At 39.3% G+C, this 24,870-nt stretch overlaps 1 protein-coding gene across 1 annotated transcript; it reads right to left on the bottom strand.

The window, feature by feature from the left end:
• Window positions 1-20,722: 20,722 nt before the first annotated feature.
• Window positions 20,723-21,502, bottom strand: LOC136067961 (uncharacterized). The gene has a single exon (XM_065774471.1). It carries the CDS (start codon window positions 21,500-21,502, stop codon window positions 20,723-20,725), a length of 780 nt encoding a protein of 259 aa, XP_065630543.1.
• Window positions 21,503-24,870: the final 3,368 nt, after the last annotated feature.

Raw genomic sequence — 24,870 nt, 5'->3', positions numbered from 1 at the left:
CTGCCTCTCCATTAGGAATGGCAACAGGTCAGGTTCAGGCTGGGTTTTTCCATACCCGGACTCGACCCGCGGGCCAAGACCTGCAGCCTGAACCCGACCCATTTACTTAACGGGTTTTTTTCTCGGGGCCCAAACCCGCACCTGTCGGGCTCCGTGGGCCCCGCGGGCCCCGTCCAACAAGGCCAAATTTGGGCCTAATTCTCGGACCAAATCATGGCCCAATCACAATCAATTTTTTTTAAGGCCCAAATGTCAAAAATAGGCCCAACCACCTTAAAATATGAAGAAAAACAAAAAGAAAAAAAGGAAATATCTTACACCCGCTTCTATAAGATCTTGAGTATAAGTATATGCATTATGCTTAGTGTTAGATTTTTCCTCTTTTTTTTCTTTTTTTTTTTTTTGGTAAAAAAAAGAAAAAAAAGAAGAGGAAATCAGGAAACAAATCAGTTTTCTTTTTTTTCTTTTTTTTTTTTTTTTTTTTTCTTTCCCTTCTTTGTTAATACAGATTTTTCACCATCAAAAAATAAAAAATACAAATCACAGATTCACAATCCCAAACATAAACAAAAACATAAATCAACTTGTTTTTTTGGCTCTTCTCTCTTAATACATATTTTTTACTAAAAAAAAAAAAAACACAAATCACAAACAAAAAACAAAATCAGTACTCAGTAGATCCCTATTTCCATTCTTTCGTCGTCGATGTCGCTGAGCGACATACGCGCCGCGGCGGCGTGTGCAGCTGAGGCTAGGTTGCATAGATCGCTGGGCTTTGAAGGATCTAGTGCGATCGGTTGTGCCTGGAGAGTGAGAGTGAAGCCGTGAGGGTGGCTGAAAGTGGGTCCGTGAGGGGGGCGACGAGAGGAGCGCAAGACGGAGCGTGAGATGGAGCGTGACTGCGTGAGGTGTGAGGCTGTATGCTGTGTGAGGCAGTGAGGGACGAGGGTGAGGACTAAGGAGGTGTGACCGTGTGAGTTGAAATGAGGGAGTGAGGGTGAGGAGGCTGGAGGTGTGAGCTGAAAAATGAGCGAGTTAGGGTTTTACTGTGTTTATAGCTATATATATATATATATATAGGGAGGTTTTTTTAATAATTTCCTTGAATCTGGGTCTTATCCGGGTCGGGTTTCGGGTCGAGTTTTGGGTTTTTTTGATAAAACCCGGACCCAACTCGGACCCGCTTCGGGTTTTTTTTTTTTTTAAACCCATACCCGACCCTATTCTTTATCGGGCCGGGTAAAATCCGCCCCATTAGGGGTCGGCCGGGCCGGGTATCCGCGAGTCGAATCTAAATTGCCATCCCTACTCTCCATAAAGCAAAAGCACTCACTCTCACACATTCTGTTTATGAAATCCCCAAAATACCCTTGCTTTTCGTTCAAATTTTCCACCCCGAACCAACCAAACCGGTAAATGCCTTAATTAGAGTTCAAACCTCAAACCATGGAGTACGGCTTGGTCCAGACTCTGCCACCATCGAAGACCCTCTCTTCCTCAGTGCTCTCATTCCTCAATGACAAGTTTCGCGCCAGGAGCAACCTCGCCAAAGCTCCAGCTCTCGTCTCATAAAGTTGATGAATTACATGAAGGGATCATTGAAAAAATACACATAATTTAAAATTTTTGTTAACAAAATAGATGGTGATCGGAGAGGAACTTTTCAAGCAGTGTTGTGCAACTTTTAAAGCCTGCCTCTTTTTCTGTCTTGAGTATGTTCAAATTACCAGAGAATTTTATCTTTTATAGTAGTAAATGGTGGCTTGGCTTTGAAACATAACTGGGTTGTGTTGAATACGTGGGTGGATTAGTGGGAGAGTAGTTCCAGTTTTGTCTCTGCTTAGATAAATGAAAAAGAATTGTGGATAACTAAATATTCTTTTACCTAAATCTACATGAAATAGTCTCATTAAAAAAAAAAAAAACACATGGGATGAGAGGATAAAGATAAGTTTTTTTTTTTTAATTAAAAAAAAAATAAACTCATGTCATTCTTAAAATCCAAGTTAACATGGTTTTTATTTATTTATTTTTTAAAATGTGGTTATTTTTGTTTGGTGGATAAAATTATTTGTTTTTTTTTTTTTTTTCCCTTAAGAAGGTGAGAAGAAAAATTTTTAAGGTAGGTTTCTATCTTGCAAAAGAGATTTAAAGGAAAGAAAAAAAGAAAAAGAGAAAAAAGTAAGTTAATGTGTTTAATAGGAGTAATTGTAACAAATTTGAATATTAGTGGTGGTTTTAGTGGAGCATGAAGTTATTTTGTGGTGGGTTGTTTGGGAGTTATAGATATATTTTTACCGTATTGTCTTTTTATTTTGTTTCTACTTAAACTTAAACTTAGGGAGTGTATGAGTATTTTTGATCCATGAAAATGAGGATTTCAAACGGGACAAGCCCCTTAAATAATAGTATAGATAAACAATTCAATTCTCTCTCTTTCCTTTTTCACTTCTTTTTTCTCTTCATTTTTCTCTTTTCTCCGGTAAACTCATACACCCAAAACTCTACCAAAACTCAGCCACAAACACCAATTCTTCACCACCAAAATTACCCCTAAAAAAATTGCCACATCCACCCACCATCATCACAGTTAATACCCACCCCAAAATCAAACCCATTTTACCAACAAAAAAAAAAAAAAAAAAAAAAACCTCAACCACCCATGCATGATGCATCTTTTCTTACAAACTTAAATGTTTACTCAAATTACTAACCGTTAATTTTGATGAATTGAATAAATAATTTTGGTGAATTAACTAATTAAACGAATGTTAAATCAAATATCTTAGTTAAAAAAACATAAAATGTTATAAAAAGAAATAAAAATTTTAGGCTAAATTGCAAAATTGGAGCTTCTAAGTTTGGGTAAAAGTTTAAATTTGTTCAATTTAGGCATTTTATCTAATCCCGTTAAAAAAAAAAAAAAATTGCTGCTAAGTATGCAATAAACTAATGAAAAAAAAAATCTGACATAAAAAATCTATAAAATATTTTTATTAATTTTATAGATTTTTTTCATGTGAAAATAATAAATTTTAATGGAAATTTTGTGTGAATTGAATGCATTGAATGAATTTGAAACTTAAAAGACTCAATTTAATGAAAGTAAAGTTAAAGGATTGAAATGAATTTCAGCTAAACATTGAGGATGCAATCTGCATTTAAGCTAAAGTTTTATTATTTTTAAAAATGGAGGTTTACTTTATCTTGGATATAAGGCAATGCATGGTTAGATGAAGTTGTAATATAAGATCAGTTGGGATGGGTATCTAACACCCTCACTCCATAAATCTCTTTTGAACAAAGTTTAAATGACCTAGTGAAAAATTCTCCTCTAGGTAGGAGCTCTCTCTCTCTTGTCTCTGAATGAGTCTACTCCCTCCCTTGGTTCGCACCAAGGGTCTGTCTTTTGCTTTTGTTGGGCACGATGGCAAATGAGGTGATCAATAGACTGGAGAATATGAAACTTACAACGGAAGAGGAAGAAGTTATAGTGGTCTCCGATGAAGAAAGAAAGGATGAAATTGAAAGTTGCAAACAGAGTTTAATCGGAAAATTCCTTACATGCAAACCGTTCAACAAGAGGGCGGCATATAATACGATTAAGAAGGCGTGGGGCTTACACAATGGTGTTCAGATTATTGAAGTTGGTCCAAACCTTTTCCAATTCAAATTTCACACAGAGTTTGATTTGGAGAGGGTGCTCAAAGGGGGTCTGTGGTCTTTTGATAACCAAGCACTATTGTTACATAGGTGGCAAAAAGGTATGACGGCCAAAAATGTGAAATTTGAGACTGTTTCTTTATGGGTCCAAATCTGGGGGGCCCTATTTGACATGGTATCTCCCAAGGTGGCGGCAGAGTTGGGAAAGAGGCTTGGGGCTATCGAGGAAGTTGAAAGGACGCAAAAACAGGAACTGCAGAACCTCTTTATGAGGGTTAAGGTCACGCTACCGATATCGAAACCGATCCAGAGAGGTGGATTTATAGCAGGTTCGGAGGGTGGTCGTACATGGGTGACCTACAGGTATGAGAGGCTTCCGATGTTCTGCCATTACGGCGGCTTGCTGGGACACAATGTTCGTCATTGTGCTGGTTTCTTTGCGGTGTCGAAGAATAGAGGCGAAGTGGATTGTCAGTATGGTGAGTGGCTAAAGTCTATGGGGGCACGTTCTTGGTCTCCACCTAAAGGTGGACATGGCCGATCCACACACAAGGCTGAAGTGGCGGAGAAGGTGCCTTACCGGGATAGGAAACAGCAAACCAAGGCGGCGGCGGCGGAGGGAGACGTTTCAGCAAACAAAAACGGTAATGTTTTGAGCAATAATGAGGGTGGCGAAATTTCAGTAACTGGCTCAGATTCTCAGGGAGTTAATGCATGCATGATTAAGGGGGACGTAACTGTCACGGAGTTAATGGCTTCAACGTGTATGGAAAGTAACTCGATGGGGCCAGGTGAAGCTGAGGTAAGGGAAGTATTAAACTCTAGTGGGGAACACGGGTTGGCCAATTCATTGAATGGGCCTAGTAAGCCATGGCCCAAGTGGAATAGGCTACTTCACATGGATTGTAGGCCTGTTGAAGAAACAAAAGGAGAATTAGCCACGTCTCTAGGGAAAAGAAGTGCGTCAGCCATTCTGGAGGAGGATAATGTAAACAGTATAGGGATGCATGGCTCTAAGCATGGAAAAACACAAAATGATTTAGAAGTTTTTGCAAAGGCTGGGGTGTCGGAACACCCTGGCCAGTCACAATGAGGCTCTTGTGTTGGAACTGCCAAGGGCTTAGGAACCCTTGGACAGTTCGGTGCCTTCAAAAGCTTTTGAAGGATCAAGCACCCACGGTTTGTTTTTTAATGGAGACAAGACTTAATAAAAAAGGTTTTGACAAGCATTGCAGGGAGATAAAGTTTCCTAATAAGTTGATAGTTAAAAAGCATGATTCAAGGGGTGGTTTAGCTCTACTGTGGAAGAAGGATGTGTCATTGGATGTTATTAACTTTACTGAGAATCACATTTTAGCTAAGGTGGTTGAAGAGGATGGTTTTGTTTGGTATCTCACATGCTTTTATGATTGGCCAGAAACTAGTCAAAAAGCTAAGTCATGGGCTCTATTATCACACTTGTCTTCTTTTATGGATGGTCCTTGGTTGTGCATTGGAGACTTCAATGCGATATTGCAATCCGCCGAGAAGCTTAGTCATCGGCCGCCCTCATACAAACAGATGGATGAGTTTAGAGAGGTGTTGGAACAATGCTCCTTATCTGACCTGGGCTTTCTTAGCTACCCCTTCACATAGAATAATAAGCGACCCGGAACCGCCAACACTAAAGAGCGCCTTGACCGAGCCGTTGCTACTGTGGAATGGAAAACTAAGTTTCCAAAGAGCACGGTCACACACTTGTCTTCTCACGCATCAGACCATTTGCCAATTATTCTCCAGACAAAGACCTCCAAGTATCGCCTATCAAGGAGCAATATGGGGTTTAAGTTTGAAGAAGCTTGATTATTATGGGAAGATTGCAAAGCGGTGGTTCAAGAAGGTTGGAATAAAATGGGAGGTATGGGTTCAGCTATGGCCAACTTGAAAGAGAGGATTGAAGCGGGTGGTAGGGAGTCGCATGCCTGGGGTGCTTTAAGAACACATCCTAACACTGAAAGAATAAAGGCACTTCAAAGGAGGATAGAGGCATTGAATATGGATGGGTGCACTGAAGAAAATAAAGCTGAGTTTCTATTGGTCAGTAAGGAGTTGGATGATCTCTTGCTTAAACAAGAGATTTTTTGGGCACAACGGTCTCGAATCTCTTGGCTAAAACATGGAGACAAGAATACAAAATTCTTTCATGCTAAAGCCTCATAACGAAGACAAAGGAATTTTATTCAAGGGATAAAGAATCATGAGGATGTATGGGTGGAGGAAGTGGAAGAGATAGCAGGTGTGGCTACTGGGTACTTTGAAGATATTTTCAAGGCCGGTGAATGTGATAGGTTGGAGGAATGCCTAGCTGCGGTTCATCCTAAGGTGTCTCCTGATATGCGGGATATGTTGTCCAATGAATACAGCCTTGAGGAAATTAAAGCAGCGTTGTTCCAAATGGGACCAACAAAGGCTCCTAGACCCAACGGTATGAACACTCTCTTTTACCAAACATTTTGGCATATTATTGGAGATGATGTGATTACTGCAGTGTTGGATTTCTTGAATAAGGGAATTATAGAACCTGATGTTAATTATACGCAGATAGTTCTTATTCCCAAAATAAAATCACCGGAAAAAATTACTTATTATAGATCCATTAGCCTCTGTAATGTTATTTACAAAATCATTTCAAAGGTCTTGGCAAGCAGATTGAAACAAATCCTTCCCTATTTGATTGCTACCACGCAAAGTGCTTTTGTACCTGGCTGGCTTATCATTGATAACTTTCTTGTTGCATATGAGTGTTTATATGCCATGCATTGTCGCAAAAAAGGTAGAAGAGGTTCCCTTGCTTTGAAACTAGATGTTAGTAAAGCATATGATTGGGTTGAGTGGGCTTTCCTGAAGGATATCATGACTAAACTAGGTTTTCCAGAGGTGTGGATAGAGCAGGTTATGTGTTGTGTATCTACTCCCACGTTTTCTATCCGGATCAATGGAAAATCCTATGGTCACATTATTCCGTCTAGAGGGTTCCGCCAAGGAGACCCGTTATCTCCTTATCTGTTTCTTTTATGTGCAGAGGGTTTCTCATCTCTATTAGCTAGAGCTGAGGTGGAAAACAAGTTGCATGGTTCTATTTGTAGGAGGGCTCCAAGCATATCTCACTTACTTTTTGCCGATGATTCACTTCTCTTTTGCCGAGCCACTCACGACGAGGTTCAAGAAATTACGGATAAATTGCAGCTCTATGGCAGAGCGTCTGGGCAGTTAATAAATTTTGAGAAATCCTCAATATTTTTCAGCAGTAACACAGATGGTAGGCAATGAGATTGAATTAAAACTAAGTTGAATGTTAAGAAGGTGGACCACTTCGAATCCTACCTGGGCTTGTCAACTTTGATTGTACGCTCAAAATATCAAGCCTTCGCCTTCCTTAAGGATAAAGTGTGGAAGAAGCTAAAAGGGTGGAAGGGGATAATGTTATCTAAAGCCAGAAAAGAAGTGTTGATAAAGGTCGTTGCTCAATCTCTACCAACGTACACTATGGGGGTGTTTCAACTCCCTGCAAAGCTGTGTGATGAGCTCAATGCCATGTGCGCAAGATTTTGGTGGGGACAGGTGGGAAATGAGAGGAAAATACATTGGAAGAGCTGGGATTCACTATCTAAATCGAAGAAAGAGGGTGGTTTGGGCTTTAGGGATATTCGCTGCTTCAATCTCGCAATGCTAGCCAAGCAAGGTTGGAGGTTGCTGCAAAAGGACACGTTGCTTTATAAATGTTTCAAAGTGAAGTACTTTCCACGGTGCAATTTCTTAGAGGCAGAGGATGTACCTAACGGTTCCTATGTGTGGAAGAGTATTATGGCGGCTTAACCGATTCTGAAGAAAGGTTGCTGCTGGAGGGTTGGTGATGGGTCTGAAATTCGGGTACTTAAAGACAAATGGATTTCGAACTATCCTACTAATAAGGTGCTGCACCCACTGGTGGAGGAAGAGTGGGAATGGAGGGTGTCGGAGCTAATTGATTGGTCTGCCAAGCTTTGGGATAGGTAATTACTTGAACTGAAGTTTCACCGTGACGATGCAGAGGCAATCTCTCGGATTCCACTCAGTCGCCAGCATACAAATGATGCTCTGTTTTGGTTGAACTCTACAAAGGGGGTATATTCAGTTAAAATAGGGTACCATCTGGCCAGAGAATTAAAGAAAGAGACAGATGTTATGGGAGAGGGCTCTTTGCCATTGGGAAGATGCAGGGTGTGGGGTAAGTTATGGACACTCCATATCCCAAACAAGATCCACATTTTTGCATGGCGTGCTTGCCATGACATTCTGCCAACTCGAGTGAAGCTTGCTCAACAACGCATTACGGAAGACGACACATGCCCTCTATGCAAACGAGTGGCAGAAACTGCTATTCATGCCGTTTGGGAGTGTAGTGTGGCTCAGGATGTGTGGGCAGGTTGTGTGAAACGGTTGCAAAAATCGGTGGGAGGTCAGCTTGATGTGCTGCAACTAGTGGAGGAGTTATTGAGAAAATTAACCACCAAGGAGCTCGAATTGTTTTTCGTCTAGGCCTGGTTGATTTGGAGCTAACGGAACACTATCATCCATGGTGGGAGCCTGCAAGATTCGACTCGGCTGAATAAGAGGGCAATAGAATTTCTAGAGGAGTTTAGGGAAGCCCAACAACATCTGGCGGTTCAAACGTCCATTACTAGAGATGCCCAGTGGAGCCCACCGCCGGAAAATAGCTTTAAGCTAAACTTTGATGCAGCCATTTTTAAGGATTTAAATGCAATGGGAATCGGTGTTGTTATTTGCAATGTGAAGGGCGAAGTGTTGACAGCTTTGGAGGCGAGGGGTCCACCTATGGCGGATCTTGAGGAGGCGGAAGTGCTGGCTTGCTGTAAAGCCTTGGAGTTTGCCGCCGATGCGGGCTTCGCAGAGCTTCTTATTAAGGGTGATAACGTCTCCGTCATGAGGAAAATTTCTAGCTCACAGCCAAATGGTTCACGTCTGGGGAACTTGCATGGGGATATTCATTGTTTATGCACTGGCCTACATGTTGTGTCTGCTGGGTGGGTAAGCCGTACATCCAATGATGTGGCTCATTGTTTAGCCAAGTTTGCTAGAGGGTTGGGTGATAAGATTGTATGGTTGGAGGAGTCCCCTCCCCTTGCTCTAGATGCTCTGTATTTGGGCTCGGTTAATGTTTAATGAGATTCATTCTACTTTCCCCCCAAAAAAAAAAAGTTGTAATATAATTTTCAATTTTGATTTTCGGGTTAAGAGAAATAGAGATTGTTTGGCATGTGTTCATGCAGGAGATTAGGTAGTTAATGTTAACAATATAGCATGTAGGATATTGGGTTACAAAAATTATAATCTCAAGTTGTTAAGAAAAATTAATGATTATTGATGATTCAACATATTTAAAACATTTCCCCCCCAAAAAAACTTCCGTTTCGTACCAGTACCATATCCATGATTCCTAATTTCTATTGATCTATTATTTTGGAGACCTTGTTAGAGGTGGGAAAATAGTGTATAAGCATCTTTATTATTATTATTATTATTATTATAAGAAAATCCAATTATTATCATAAAAGTTTGAGCTTTTATAACGAGTGGAACCTTTTTATAAAGGGGGTGAGGACTTTAATTTTGAGGGCTTTGGTGAAATTTGTGAAATTTGCGTATAGATGGAGGAGAGGGAAATGGGAAGACAGCGAAATGTTACCACTAACATTACCACTTAAACCATCAAAACTACCTTCATCGTGGCTATCATCTTGACCAATGGATCTTCACAAAGGTGATGTTGCTAGGGAAATGTTAACTAGAAATTGGTTGTTAGGTAGGGTTGATGGTGGGAGGAGCCTAATGGGTCGTGGCCTAAGAGCATCTCCAACGGTGTAGCTAAAAGAAAAATAATCTCTATAATAGAGAATGAGACCAAAAAAAATGGCTCCAATGGATTCTCTAAATCCTGAATTTTTCTTGGCTCATGAACAGTAGCTCATCAAGTCTGATGGACTATTGTACATTAGCAATTGGATTTTTTTGATTAAGAAATTATACCAGCTACTATTATATCAATTCTTTCTCTCTCCTTTGGATTTCTTTTTTTCTTTCATTCTCTTTGTTGCTTCTTTTTTTCTCTCAAGCATAATCAGATTATCAAAATACAAACTCAAAAACACAATTTTAAAATTAATCAAATCATAAGAATAAATAAATAAATAAAGAAGAAGAAGAATAAGACAGAAGACAGAAGCCATCTGATCCATCTAGACTGTTTTGGGGACAAAGATGAGTGATGGCTCTAGGTTGGGCCAACTGCTTTAGGACGAAGATGACCCATTTGGATTGCGTTGGGTACAAATGTTCTGGAATTAAGTAAAAAAAAAAAGTGTGAGAGAGTTGGAGAAAAAAAGAAAAAGAATGAGAGTTGCTGGAATGTTCTTGAATGAGGGAGAAAAAGAAAATAAAAGAAGGGGGGAGGGGATAGAGATAGGATAACGGGTAAGGAGGAGAAAAAAAAAGGAAAAAGAAATGAAACATATGGATGAAATGAAATGAGAGAAAGGAGAAATAATATAAAGAATAAAAAATCTTAATTGAGAAATGTTATCACAATATTTTCACAATAAATTTTAAGTAACAGATTGTTATTAGTTAATATTAGTGAGTAAAAAAATAATTTCGCTGGTGGGTTCAAATTAGAATTAGTAAAAACTTTCCACATAAATTTTGTTGTGAAAGTATTGCGAAAAATGTTATAAACATAACACTTCTCATTGAAAAATATAATTATTAGGAATGAATATAAGAATAATAAATAATGTTTAAAAAGAATAAAGAATCAATGAAGAAATAATATTTAAATGAGATGGAGAAAAGGTAGAGAATCTCTTGGAAAGTGTATTTGAAAAAGTAGATAGATAAAAGCTAAATGTCACTGTTCATTGTTCAAATATTACAAAAATTTGGCTAATCTGTTGGAGATGCTCTAAACCCCTATTACCCATCAAGTTGCCACGTTAGAGAGTTTGGAGGCTACATCAACTGTGGGTACCATGATGAGATTGGTGTCCAAGTGTGTATTAGGCTGAACAGATCTAGGAATCTTTCTCGGAGTCCAAGAAGTCCAAGAAATGCCTTTTTGGAGAACGAGAAGGCATAAAATTCAAGGTATTCAAGCAATATAATTATCTTACATCTTGTATATATCCTCTCTCACGTGGGACACCTTACACTGAATGGAGTCTCACCAAAACTTTCAACAATGGTATGGAAGATTATTTTTTTCTTCCTTCTATACCTAATAGTTGTTGTTGGTTTTGTATGTTGTTTATGGTTGTTGCTTAGTGTTAGAATAGACTACATGTAGTTTGTGTTAGCTATAAATATAATGATTTAATGGCACTTTTTATCTAGTATATATTTCATCAAAACACATCCACAAGAAAGGGCCTAAGTTGACCCACAAATCATGTAAGAGCTTGTGTGTGTGTATACACACAACAAAATGGAAAACGTAGTAGGGTAGATAACTTAACTAACCTTTAACGAATCAAGAGAAAGTAAGCCTCAAATCCATAAGGGTTACTCGAATTCACGAAGGTCCCTGAATCCATGCAAGGAGAGATGGTCTGGAATCCATTAGAAAATTTAGAAACAAAAGTTTGAATTTTATTGATTGAATAATTGTTAAAAAAAAAAAAAAAAACGTTTACGGGCTTGGAAGCCTATTTAAGGACCCCATAAAACTTGACAAACAAGAAAATATATTCTAAAATAAGTCCTAATTAATATCTAACCATAATAGGAATCAAATTTGACCTAAAAATCATTAAAAGCACCTAAAAAAGAAAATAAATATCATAAACCTAAAATATCAAAATTAATAAATTATAGAAGTTAAATAGTAGACAACCTGCTATACCAAGTTACTAAAACATCACATTTGACGATTTCATCATCGCATTATGCAGTTTCAACATCATATGTGACAGTTCTTTTGTCACATTTGGTGGCTCTCTTATATTTTCTCACATTTGACAGTTGTATCCACACATATGCAGTTCCAACTTCGCATTTGATAGTACTTTTGTCATATTTGGTGGTTCCCTTTTTTTTCTTAAATTTGATAATTTCATCTTTATATTGTGCAGTTCTAACATCACATATGACAGTTCTTTTGTCACATTTAGTGGTTCCCTTATTTTTTTCTCACATTTGACAGTTTCATCATCACATTGTGCAATTCCAACATCATATTTGACAGTACTTTTGTCACATTTTGTGGTTCCTTTATTTTTTTTCTCACATTTATCGGTTCTATCTTCACATTGTGTAGTTTCAACAACACATGTGACAGTTCTTTTGTCACATTTAATTGTTCCTTTATTTTTTTTCTCACATTTGACGATTTCATCCTCATATTGTGCATTTCTAACAACACATTTAACAGTACTTTTTTCACATTTGGTTTTTCACTTTTTTTTTCACATTTAACGGTTCCATCCCCACATTGTGCAATTCCAACATCACATGTGACTGTTCTAAAAAATTACCCTAAAATCTAAAAAATGACTAAAATACTCTCTAAACCTAAAAAATAATCAAAATACCCTTACATACTAAAAAATGACCTAAATGACCATGGAACCTAAAAACCAACTTAAATGACCTTGTAACTTAAAAAGTGACAGTATTGCCCTTAGAACCAAAAAAAAAAAAAAAAAAAAACGACTGTAATGCACCTTAAACTTAAAAATGACCGAAATACACATAGAATCTTAAAAATTACCAAAATGACCTTGAAACCTTAAAAATTTTTGAAATACCCTTGAAACCTATAAAATGACCAAAATACCTCATAGAACTTGAAAATGACCAAAATACCCCCGAAACCCTCAACAAATATCGGAATATCCTTAGAACCTAAAAAATGATCAAAATACCCTTAAAACTTAAAAAAATGACCAAATGACCCTAAAACCTACCAAAAAAAAAAAAAAAAGACCGTAATTACCCTAAAACATAAAAAATTATCGAAATAACTAAAAAACCTAAAACAATGACCAAAAATACCCCATAACACTTGAAAATAACTAAAATACCTTCAAAACCCTTTAAAATTACCAGAAGACCCTTAAAACCTAAAAGATAAATGTATGACACTAAAACCTAAAAAATAATTGATATGACCCCATAATCTAAAAAATTACTTAAATACGCTTAGAACCTAAAAAAAGTACCATAATGCCCTTGAAACCTAGAAACTTACCGAAATAGTTTTACATGTGATTGTACTTGTAGGGTCATTTTTTTGTAGCCCAAGCCCAAAAGGTTTGGATTATGAGCCCAATGAACCCAGAACATTGAATTTGTAGAGAGTGGGCGAAAGAGCTAGGCTGATTGTGAACTAAACAATAGTTAACTATGGTGTTAAAGAATGAACTGACATAAAAACACACTTCAAAACTTTTCAAATTGATGTCCGAGGAGGTATATTATTGAATGAAAGATGAATACAATTCTTAGAGCTCCCCTCAACTTCTTTTTTCTCTCCCCTCTTATCAGAGGCTTTTTTCCTTTATATAGCATCCTTCCTCATCATCTTTATCGTCCATTTGTTCTTCATCTAAGTATCCACTTGAGTATATGTCACGTCAGGTCTCCTCTTTAGATCTCTGTGAGTGGTAATAGCTGAGATGACACTGTCCAGGGGTCTTCTCCACATTAATGCGGCCAGAAAAGTAGATGCAGTGCATTTAATGTGGTGGTGGCAGCTTTTCCTTTTAGATATTTCTCTGTTCTTCTCATATCCAGGCATACCCAAAGCTTATCCTTATCGTTGAAGTCGTTAGGAAGATCACTCGAACCCTCCAAATATTTGCTTGACCAAGAATACTTGTATCCGAGGAGAATGACCTCTTCGGACCACTGGTACTCTCTTCAGACTAAGTTTTATTGTGATGTTGACAGATAAAGACCACGTTTCCCCTCGGCTGAGTCTCACAAACACTGTCACGCTCAATTATCTACTATGATCGGAAATTTTTGTAAGTGAAGACAGGCAACTCTGGTCGATTCCTCTTATTCTTGGTTATATGCCTAAACTGACCGATTTTCAATCGGTCGGCAACGCGGTAAGACAGGGAGATTATTGCATCAACCGCATAGACGTTGCTCGGAAAGACTTTTTGGCTCCATTTGATCTTCCCCTCGTGCCACATCCAAATCCTCAGGGTGTATCGTTGCTCGTCTAGCCGGTTCAACAAATTCCCCTCGAACCAGCAGCAGAAGGTGAGGGTGTTGCTTCTTTGACTTCTTCACTCGAAGAGCAAATTGATAAATTTACCTTCGGAGGAGAGGCCTCAGAAGAGGTTCAGGTGATACACGTTTCGGACGTCGAGGAGGAAGTTGACAGGCAATCTAGTGTCTGCCTTCCTGTCTTGATAACAGTTCTTCTAGAAGACTTTTCGGACGAAGAAGAAGACATGGCAAGATTGAAGGATTTGATGAAGAATAGGGGTAAAAAAGCTGGGCCCAAGGAGACTGGTACGTCTCAGCCAGTTGTTAGTTTTCCTCCACCACCTCCTCAAGTTCCTTTGGATCTCGATGCCAAGCCATTGCCAGATCCGAAGAAGAAAAGACCCCTCACTGACAAGGAAGAAAGGGAGGTAGCGCCTCTGAAGGGAGCCAAACAACAGAAGGTGGCCAAGGACCACCGAAGTAAAAGGGCCTCCTCTACAGAGAGCCGTGATAACGCCCTCGTGGCTGATGTGCACTGAGGACCTTGCACCTGGTCCCCAAGGCTAGAGTTGGATGGTGCTCCGATCCCCTGGGAGACTTCTCTCAGAAATTATGATGGGGGGAGGGCAGGTCTTGTTGCTGAGGCTTTGGAGCAACCACTGCTCCTCCCACGAGACATGGATTCCTACATGTGTTTCAGCCAGTACAAACTCTTTCTATCCCTAAAGAGGGATTTAGCCATGGTAAGTAAATTAATTCGCTTCTTCGGCTGATTTTTTTTTTTTTTTTTAATATTGTAATTTTCCTTCTATTACGCAGCTTACCTAGCAGGTTTATGTGGCTGAGGAGTGGAACAAAAAGGTCTATACCGAAACCTAAGCAGAGGCCCATTCTCGGTCTGAGGTAGAAAAGACGTTGGGTAATCTAAAGGAAGACTTTGCTCACCTATCTGAGAAATTAAAAGAGGTGACCAGGGAGAAGAACAGCCTAGATGCTGGTCTCCAAATTGCCATGAAGCAAGCCAAAGACCAATGCCAGTTGCTGAATTTGATTGAGATCAATCTAGAAACAGAAAGAGCGTTGGTGAAGGATCTGCGGATTGAGCTTCAGAAAGCCAAGGAGACTGCCACCTTGGTCGAGAAGAAAACTCAGTTGGCCAAGGAGGCGGTCAAGGCTGAAAGGCAGGCAGCATATAAGCTAGGGGTGGAGGAGACCCAAACCAACCTCACTGAGTAATTTGCCGCAGTCTGCCAAGAGTACTGCGATGTAACTTGGGGAAAAGCGCTAGATGCTGCTGGGGTCTCTGCGGACTCTGACTTGAGGCAACCTAGGAGTATCTATTATGATCCTGATATTCGCGAACTCCCAGGGTCTGACTTCTCTCCCCCCACACAACTCCAAGAGACCTTAGGGCACTCCCTGATCAGCCAAGTCCCTCCTATCAACCCTGAGGCCCCCAAGGAGTTTGGTCAACCTAGTGATTAGAGCAAGCCAGCTGAGGCTCCCCAAGATAAGGGCAAAGGCTTGGGGAAAAGAGAAGTCCCTTCCAGAGTCTAAGGAACAAGCTTCAGAAGTTGCTGCTGCTCAGTCCAGTCAGGCTACTGACCCTTCGGTTCCTCAGGAGAAGGCTTAGACATTTAGGAGTTTTTATTTCATACTTGTATTTTTTTTTTCTATTATTATTATTATTTTTTTTTTATGTAAGGAATTGTGAACTACCTTCTTTTGATTAATGAAATCGTTTTTCTTTTATTCTTAGTGTCTTCGTTGTATACCTTATGATACTTGTTATTATTGTAAATAACTATAACTTGTAACTACAGTAATACATGCAGACTTAACAATGATACCATGCCAGTGATGTAAACACCTTATTCAAATACTAAAAAAAGTAGGTTATACAAAAGGTATTAACAAACATAGAATGCAATGAATAATGTGAAGATATTACAGGTTGTCTTGGATATCCACAAGGAGTACTGCTAAGTACTGATTTCGGATTGTTCCAATATTTAAGACTATGAGGTGAAGTTATTTAGGCATGATTTGTTAAATTTAAACTTTAATAATGACTATAAGACAGTGTTAACTAACTCATATCATTTGGTCCGAGGACTTCAGGCGTAAGTAGATTTAAGTTCAAACACTTAGTCGAAATATGAAGGAGTGTCAGCTAACCCAAATCATCTGGTCTGAGGACTCTAGACCTTATTGGATTTAAGCTTAAACACTTAGGAGAATTGTAAACGAGTGTTGACTAACCTAAATCATCTGGTCCGAAGATTTCAGGCATGATTGGATTTAAGTTTAAACCCTTAGGAGAATTGTAAACAAGTGTTAACTAACCCAAATCATCTGGTCCGAGGACTTTAGACATGATTGGATTTAAGTTTAAACACTTAGGAGAATTGTAAACGAGTGTTAACTAACCCAAATCATCTGGTCTGAGGACTCTAGACCTGATTGGATTTAAGCTTAAACGCTTAAGGAGAATTGTAAACGAGTGTTGACTAACCCAAATCATCTGGTCCGAGGACTTCAGGCATGATTGGATTTAAGTTTAAACACTTAGGAGAATTGTAAACGAGTGTTAACTAACCCAAATCATCTGGTCCGAGGACTTCAGACATGATTGAATTTAAGTTTAAACACTTAGGAGAATTGTAAATGAGTTTTAACTAACCCAAATCATCTGGTCCGAGGATTTCAGGCATGATTGGATTTAAGTTTAAACACTTAGGAGAGGTCCAAAGATTTTACATAATAAATTGGCATAATGATTAAAGTAAAGCCTTGATAAATAATAATACCTTTTAAGGTTGTTTACATTCCAAGGGCATGGTATTACATGACTATCCAAATCTTTCAAGAAATATTCCCCAATGCTAGCTCTTGAAGTAATACGATATGGCCCTTCCCAATTGGGTCCTAAATTTTCTCAAACTGGGTTCTTTGCAGTGCCCACAACTTTCCTAAATACCAAATCGCTAGGTTCTAGAGGCCTTAGCTTTACATTGGTATCATAACCCTGCCTGAGCTTTTGTTGGTAATGTGCTAATCGGACCATTGCATTTTCTCTCATTTCTTCAATCAGATCCAAACTCTTTTCTAGCTGCTCATTGTTGCCGGTCGGACTGAACGAACTAGTTTTCATAGTTGGGAACCCAGTCTTCAGATGTATGACAGCTTCAGCTCCGTAGGTCATTGAGAAAGGGGTCTCTCCAGTAGACCTACGAGGTGTAGTTCTATATGCCTACAGTACGTGTGGCAATTCTTCCACCCATTTGCTCTTTGCATCGTCTAGTCTCTTTTTTAATCTATTAACTATGACCTTGTTAACTACCTCTGCTTGCCCATTCCCCTGGGGATAGGCAGGGGTGGAGTATCTGTTTGTGATTCCTAGTTCATTACAATAATTTCTGAATGCTTTGCTATCGAACTGTAGGCCATTGTCCGAGATGAGAGTATGAGGAATCCCAAATCGAGTGATAATATTCTTCGACACAAATTTCTGCACATCTACGTCTCTGATGTTGGCCAGAAGTTCCGCTTCGACCCATTTGGTGAAATAATCTGTGCTGGCCAGAAGGTATTTCCTGTTTCTTGCGGCTTTAGGGAACAGACCCACGATATCTAAGCCCCATTGAGGGAAAGGCCACAGGCTGGATAGCGGATTAAGGGTTCCCCCTGGCTGATGAATGTTTGGGGCAAACTGTAGACATTGGTTGCACTTCTTAACATATTCATGGGCTTCTTTTTGCATATACGACCACCAACAACCTTGGGTAATGGCTCGGTGAGCCAAGGACCTATCTCTAGTGTGGCTCCCACAAATTCCTTCATGTAGCTCTTCCAATAGTAACTCAGCCGCTTCAGGATGCATACATAATAAGTACGGTCCTGAATAGGAACGTTTGTATAGTTTCTGGTCCTCGGATAGCCAGAACTTGGTCGCCTTCCTCGAACTTTGTCAGCTTTACCCCTCTCTTCGGGCAAAGTATCTTCCTTCAAGAATTTAATTATAGGATCCATCCAGCTGAGTTCGGCCCTGATTTGGTGAACTTGGGCTACCTCTCTTCTTGTTTCTATAGGGCCATGCAGGTCATCGACAAGGATAACTCTTGGCAAATCTTGCGCCGAAGAGGTAGCGAGCGTGGTTAAAGAGTCAGTATGCGCATTACCATTTCTAGAGATATGCAACAAATTAAAAGAGTCGAACTCTGACTGCAGACGCTTAACTCGGCTCAGGTATCCCTGCATTCTTTCATTCTTCGCCTCAAATCACCTTGTACTTGACCAACGACTAATCTCGAGTCCGAGAACACCTCCACTGACTTTCCTTCCATTCTTCGAACCATAGTCATTCCCATCAGTAGAGCTTCATACTCTGTCTCATTATTTGTTGCCGAGAAATCCAGCCTTAGCGACTTTTCAATGATGATTCTTTCAGGGGATATCAGCACTAGCCCCACTCCAGAACCCTTCTGGTTCGCTGCACCATCCACGTATACTTCCCAATGCGAGGGGCTTTGTTGAGAAATTATGCCAACCGATTGTTCATCCATGTCCGAGGTTGGCGTTACTTCCTTTAACTAGGGTTCCGTGAACTCGGCCACCAAATCTGCAAGGACCTGACCCTTGACCGATGTGTGAGGCATGTACTTGATATCAAAAGCCTCTAAGATTATGCCCCATTTAGTAATCCTTCCAGTGTAGTCAGCATTCTGGAGTATAGCCTTGAGTGGGAGCTGGATGAGAACAATGACTATATGGGCTTGGAAATAATGAGGTAGTTTTCGTGTACCAAGCACCACTGTCAAGATAGCTTTCTCTAATGGCAAATAACGAACCTCGGCCTCATGCAGCGACTTACTTACATAATAAACTGGCCTTTGCACACCACGATTTGCTCGTATTAACACCAAGCTCACAGCACAAAGAGCCACAGTAATGTAGGCAAACAAGACTTCATCTGGTTCAAGACTGGACATGATGGGTGGCTGAGCGAGATAGTCCTTAAGTTGCTGAAAGGCCACAACACATTCTTCAGTCAACTCAAATCCCTTCCATTTGTTGATCAATGAGAAGAAAGGTCTACACCTATCTGCTGATCGGGAGATGAATCGATTTAGGGCAGTAGTCATTTCGGTCAATTTCTAAACTTTTTTGGGATTCCGAGGAGCCTGTAGATTGTGGATGGCCTTTATCTGATCGGGTTTAACTTCAATTCTCCTGTGAGTCACCATGTACCCCAAAAACTTGCTTGACCCCACACCAAATGAGCACTTGGAGGCGTTTAGACGTAGCTTGTGTCTTCTTAGAACTTCCAAAATATTTTCAAGATCCTTTATATGTTCAAAAACGATCTTACTTTTTACCACCATGTCATCTATATAAATTTCAATATTTTTGTCCAACTGTGGCTCAAACATCCTCGTTATCATCCTTTGGTAAGTGGATCCTGCATTTTTCAAACCAAAGAGCATCACCTTGTAATGGTAGTTACCAATAGGGGTGACAAATGCAGTCTTCTCCTGATCATCCAGGGCTAATGGTATTTGGTGGTAACCTTGGAAGCCATCCAGGAAACTCATCCGAGGGTAGCTGACAGTGGCATCTACTAACTGATCAATTTTTGGCATAGGGAATGGATTCTTAGGACAAGCCTTATTTAAGTCAGTGAAGTCTACACACATTCGTCATTTCCCATTCTTCTTCTTCACCACTACAGTGTTTGCTAGTCACTCAGGATAAAAAACCTCTTTAATAGCTCTAGCTTGTTTGAGCTTTGTTACTTCTTCTTTCATATATTAGCATGCTCCTTAGATGGGCGCCAAGGAGGCTGCTTCTTAGGTGTGATTAATGAATTGACCTTCAGATGGTGACAAATGAATTCTAGATCTACCCCTGGTGCCTCGTAAGCGTTCCAGGCAAATACATCAAGGTTCCTTTTAAGGAACTCTATTAGCTCCTCCTTCTCCTATAGAGGCATCTGAGATCCGACTTGAAAAAACTTTTCGGGATCATCTCCAATAACAACTTTTATTAAACCTTCATATCTAGTGCCCTCATCTGGGTCTTTGGCGGGCGGTACCTAACTTTTTAACTGCTATAAACCCCTTTCGGCCTTGGCCGAGGACTTCTTTTCGAGCTTGTGCTGGATGGCAGCCACTAAGTACTGTATGGCCGCGGACTGATCTCCCTGGATTTCACAAACTTGCCATTTGGATGGATATTTAACTTTCTGATGCAAAGTAGAGGAAACAACCCCAAGCGTATGAAACCAAGGTCTGACTACAATTGCTGTATAAGGGGAATACACATCTATAACAATGAAATCCACCTCCATCACCTCTGAGCCAGTCTGTACGGGTAATCGTATTTGGCCTTTTGGGGTGACAACTCTTCATTCAAAACTAACCAGGGGAGAATTGTATAGTGTTAAGTCATCAGGTTTTAGGTCCAACCCCTTGTAGAGATCAGGGTACATTACCTCTACCGCGCTACCCTAGTCCACCATTACCCTCTTCACATCATACCCTCTAATTCTAAGGGTGATTACTAAAGCATCATCATGGGGTTGGATAGTTCCAATCTTGTCTTCGTTCGAGAACCCTAGAATCGATTGAGTATCCGATCTAACTCTCTTCGGACTTTGGCCAAAGTCCCCTGCAGGTAATCAGGCTTTCGACATAACCTTGGACGGCCAGGATCCTGTTCTCCCTGGTGCGGCGAAGATGACGTTGATAGTTCCCAATGGAGGCTTTGAAGAGTCATCTCTTTGGGGCTCCGAGTTCATTTGACTTCCTCAGCCACTAGAGTGATGCAAGAGGTGTCTCAATTTACCTTCGCGGATTAGTTGGTCTAAATGATCCCACAAGCTCCTGTAATCCTCTGTGGTATGCCCATGATTTTGGTGGTATTGGCAATAGAGATTATGATTACGCCTCTCAGGGTTCCTCACCATCTTATTTGGCCACTTAAAGAATGGTTCATTCTTAATCTTTTCAAAAATCTGGTGTACTGGCTCTTTGAATACAATGTTAACTACTTGAAGGTTTGTTGATCCTGACTGCCCAACGAAATCTCTCTGTGGTTTGTTGTTATTGTAACGGTCCGACCTGAAATCCTTCCTCTCTTGGTGGATAACCTTATCATTTCCCTTCCCTTGCTGCTGATCTTTTTCAACTCTTTTATATTTTTCGATACAGTCCATAAGCTGACGCATGTTAGTAACTGGCTTACCAGTTAAGGACTTCCTCAAACCATGGTCAGTGGGGAGGCCAAGCTTAAACGTGCTAAGGGTCATTCCATTAAAATTGCCCTCCATATCATTAAACATCTCCCAATACCTATCTGAATACATTTTCAAGGTCTCACTCTCTTGCATGCTCAAGGATAGCAGTGAAGACAAGGGCCTGGCCACTCTTCTGCATGTGACAAAATAGGAACCAAATGCTTGAGTGAGCTCTCTGAAGGAGTTGATGGAGTCTGCTTCTAGGTTGTCAAACCATCTCATTGCAATCGGTCCAAGACTGGAGGGGAAAACTTTGCACATCAGAGCTTCATCTTTGGAATAGACAGCCATCCTTTGATTAAAGTAGCTCACATGTTCCACATGGTCCGTTTTACCATTATAGATGGTGAAGGTCGGCTAGTTAAAACGCTGAGGAAGTCTCGCCTCTTCAATCCTATGCGTGAAGGGTGACCTAGAGATTTGATTCAAAGCCTTGCTCATAGCATTGTTCCCTACGCCTCCACGTGATAGGCTTTGAGGTTGCCTCTTGCGATGATGCTCTTCTTCATAGGAAAAGGATTCACTGATTGGTGTTCGAGATCTCTGCTTGTAAGTGACATCTTGCTCGTCACTTAAATCTTCATCAGAATGCGAAGAAATCTGTTTCCTCTTTGCATGGCGTAACTCCCTTTTTAGCCTTTCAATTTCTAGTTGCATATCTTGGTTCTTCTCTGCATGAGACACGTGACTTTCACCATGTGGCTGGCTTCGATCAGTATGCGTAGTATGCACACTACCTTCACGATCTTGTCTCTGTTCCAAATTGAGAAAATGATCTACGTGTTGGGATGCCCTAGATTCTGCTGGGTGTTGCCCTGGTTCAGCCATTATCAACTATTACTTCCACTTTCGCTCAAGTTCTTCCCACAGACGACGCCAATTGTAGGGTTAGTTTTTGTAGCCCAAGCTCAAAAGGTTTGGATTATGAGCCCAACGAACCCAGAACAATGAATTTGTAGAGAGTGGGTGAAAGAGCTAGGCTGATTGTGAACTAAACAATAGTTAACTATGGTGTTAAAGAATAAACTGACATAAAAACACATTTCAAAACTTTTCAAATTGATGTCCGAGGAGGTATATTATTGAATGAAAGATGAATACAATTCTTAGAGCTCCCCTCAACTTCTTTTTTCTCTCCCCTCTTATCAGAGGTTTTTTCCTTTATATAGCATCCTTGCTCATCATCTTTGTCGTCCACTTGTTCTTCATCTAAGTATCAACTTGAGTATATGTCACGTCAAGTCTCCTCTTTAGATCTCTATGAGTGGTAGTAGCTAAGATGACACTATTCAGGGGTCTTCTCCATATTAATGCTGCTAGAAAAGCAGATGCAGTACATTTAATGTGGTGATGACAGCTTTTCCTTTTAGATATTTCTCCGTTCTTCTCATCTCCAGGCATATCCAAAGCTTATCCTTATCATTAAAGTCGTTAGGAAGATCACTCGAACCCTCCAGATATTTGCTTGACCAAGAATACTTACATCTGAGGAGAATGACCTCTACGGACCACTGGTGCTCTTTTCAGACTGCTCTCCTTCATTTTCAGGTATCTTTCTTTCATATGGACTCCTTCTCAACTGCTTTCATCTCTTCGGACACACAGTAACCTTCAAACCCTTAGGCCCAATACATAAGATTGGGCTTTCACCCCTCACAGTACTTTTGTCACATTTGATGGTACCCTAATTTTCCATAATATTTTTCTCACATTTGACAGTTTCATCGTCATATTGGGTAGTACCAATATTGTATTTGACTGTACTTTTGTCATATTCCATGGGAGCATTATTTTTTTTTTCCACATTTGATAGTTTCATCGTCACATTGGGCAGTTTTAACATCATATTTGATCGAACTTTGGTCACATTCAAAAAAAAATTTTCTCACATTTGACAGTTTCATCGTCACATGAGGCAATACCAATATCACATTTGACCGTACTTTTGTCACATTCGGTGGTACCCTAATTTTTTTCTCATATTTGACAATTCTATCATCACATTACACAGTATCAACGTCACATCTGATTGTACTTTTGTTACATTTGGTGATACTATTATTCTTTTCTCACATTTGATGGTTCTAATGTCACACTAGCCATTCTCAAAAATAAAAAATAAAAAAATAATGTTACATTGGCAGTACCAAATCACATATGATCATACTTTTATTATATTCAATAATTCTATTATTTTTTTAGTCATATTAGGCAGTATTAACATTACACGTGACTGTACTTTTGTCGATTCATAACAATCTTGGTTATAATTAAAATGTTAACAATGAATTTTCCCAAAATAGTTATAAACTTGAAAATTAACAAAAATATATATAATTACTAAAATAACCCAATGCCTCAAATATGACCAAAAAACCTTCATTAACCTATAAAATGACTAAAATGAATTTTTAAACTTTCAAAATTAATAATAAGAAAACATTGAAAATGAACAAAGTAGCGTTAAAAATACCTAAAATGATTATTATACTAAATATTTTGAAAATTACTATAATAGCATCAAAACCACTCAATTTGGTCATGTTAGATATCTTGGATTTTTTAAAGTGATTATAAAGATATTTTGATCATGTTAGAGGTTTTCAATACAACTTGGTGATTTTTGACATCTCTTCAAAACAAGTAATTTTCATTTCAAACCCACAAACGAAAACATAAATATAAAATAAAGAGAAACCCACGTACAAATCACAGAAAACACTATAAAACAAAACCCAAACAAAAAAAATCAAATGAAACCCAGATACCCACAGGAAAACTTGAACAGTTGAGAAATGGAGAGGTTAAAGAGGAAGAGAAGAATTGAGAGAAACAAACTTGAATAGTGTGGCCGCCAGAAAGAGAGAGAAGAAGTAGAAGAAGCTTGTCATGAGTCGAGGAAGAGATAAATAGAGAGGAAGAATCTGAGAACCAGAGGAAGAAGAAGTAGAGAATGCAAGAGAAAAAGTAGAGAAAGGAACAATTTGAAGGTTTTTTAGTTTATATACATTGACCTACTTTACCAGTAACTAGTTTCCATTAAAATTAAATGAATGACCAAGATTGAAACAATGATAAATTAATGGTTAGGATTTGGGAGGGTACCGTACCCCAAAAAACAAATAGGGGGTACTGTAGAATGAACCTTACAAAGTACATGGGATTATAGTCACCCAGATGTTTTGATATCAATGGAAACTATTATAGTGGTTTCAACTCTACTTCTAATAGCATTCTTTTCCACAACTACAAATGGCTGGAAGCCTGGAACTGTTAACCGAACAACAATCAAATCTGATCCTGCAAATAGGGGGAAATAGATTAAAACATTTCGGTCTTGTTTTGCTATTCATTTCCAATATTAGCTCATTAGTTATTACAAGCAACCAAAGATGGTGTTGAATTGGCTTTTGTTTAATGGAATTAAAGGACTAGTAATATTACGTAGTTCTTTGAAAATTAAAGCTCATTGCAATGTCCTTCAGTGCTTTATAAAATACAATATAGTCAGTCATATGGCGCCAGCTTTGACCTTTGATGTTCTCGGAAAAGAAATACAATCAGTCATACAGGGGAAGAGTTGCTGGGCAGGAGAGATGGGAAGGGCTGTACGTAGAGAGAGAAAGACCAGAAAAAAAAAAAGAAAAAAAAAAAGAAAA

The sequence above is a fragment of the Quercus suber genome, unplaced genomic scaffold (genome assembly GCF_002906115.3).
Source record: "Quercus suber isolate HL8 unplaced genomic scaffold, Cork oak 2.0 scaffold_93, whole genome shotgun sequence".
NCBI classification, from domain to species: Eukaryota; Viridiplantae; Streptophyta; class Magnoliopsida; order Fagales; family Fagaceae; genus Quercus; species Quercus suber.
The sequence above is the reverse complement of the archived record's forward strand: the minus strand, read 5'-3'. Positions and strand labels throughout refer to the sequence as shown.

Excerpts from the sequence above, each read along its gene's own strand:
- LOC136067961 (XM_065774471.1), bottom strand. The coding sequence starts at position 21,502 with ATGGCTGTCTATTCCAAAGATGAAGCTCTGATGTGCAAAGTTTTCCCC.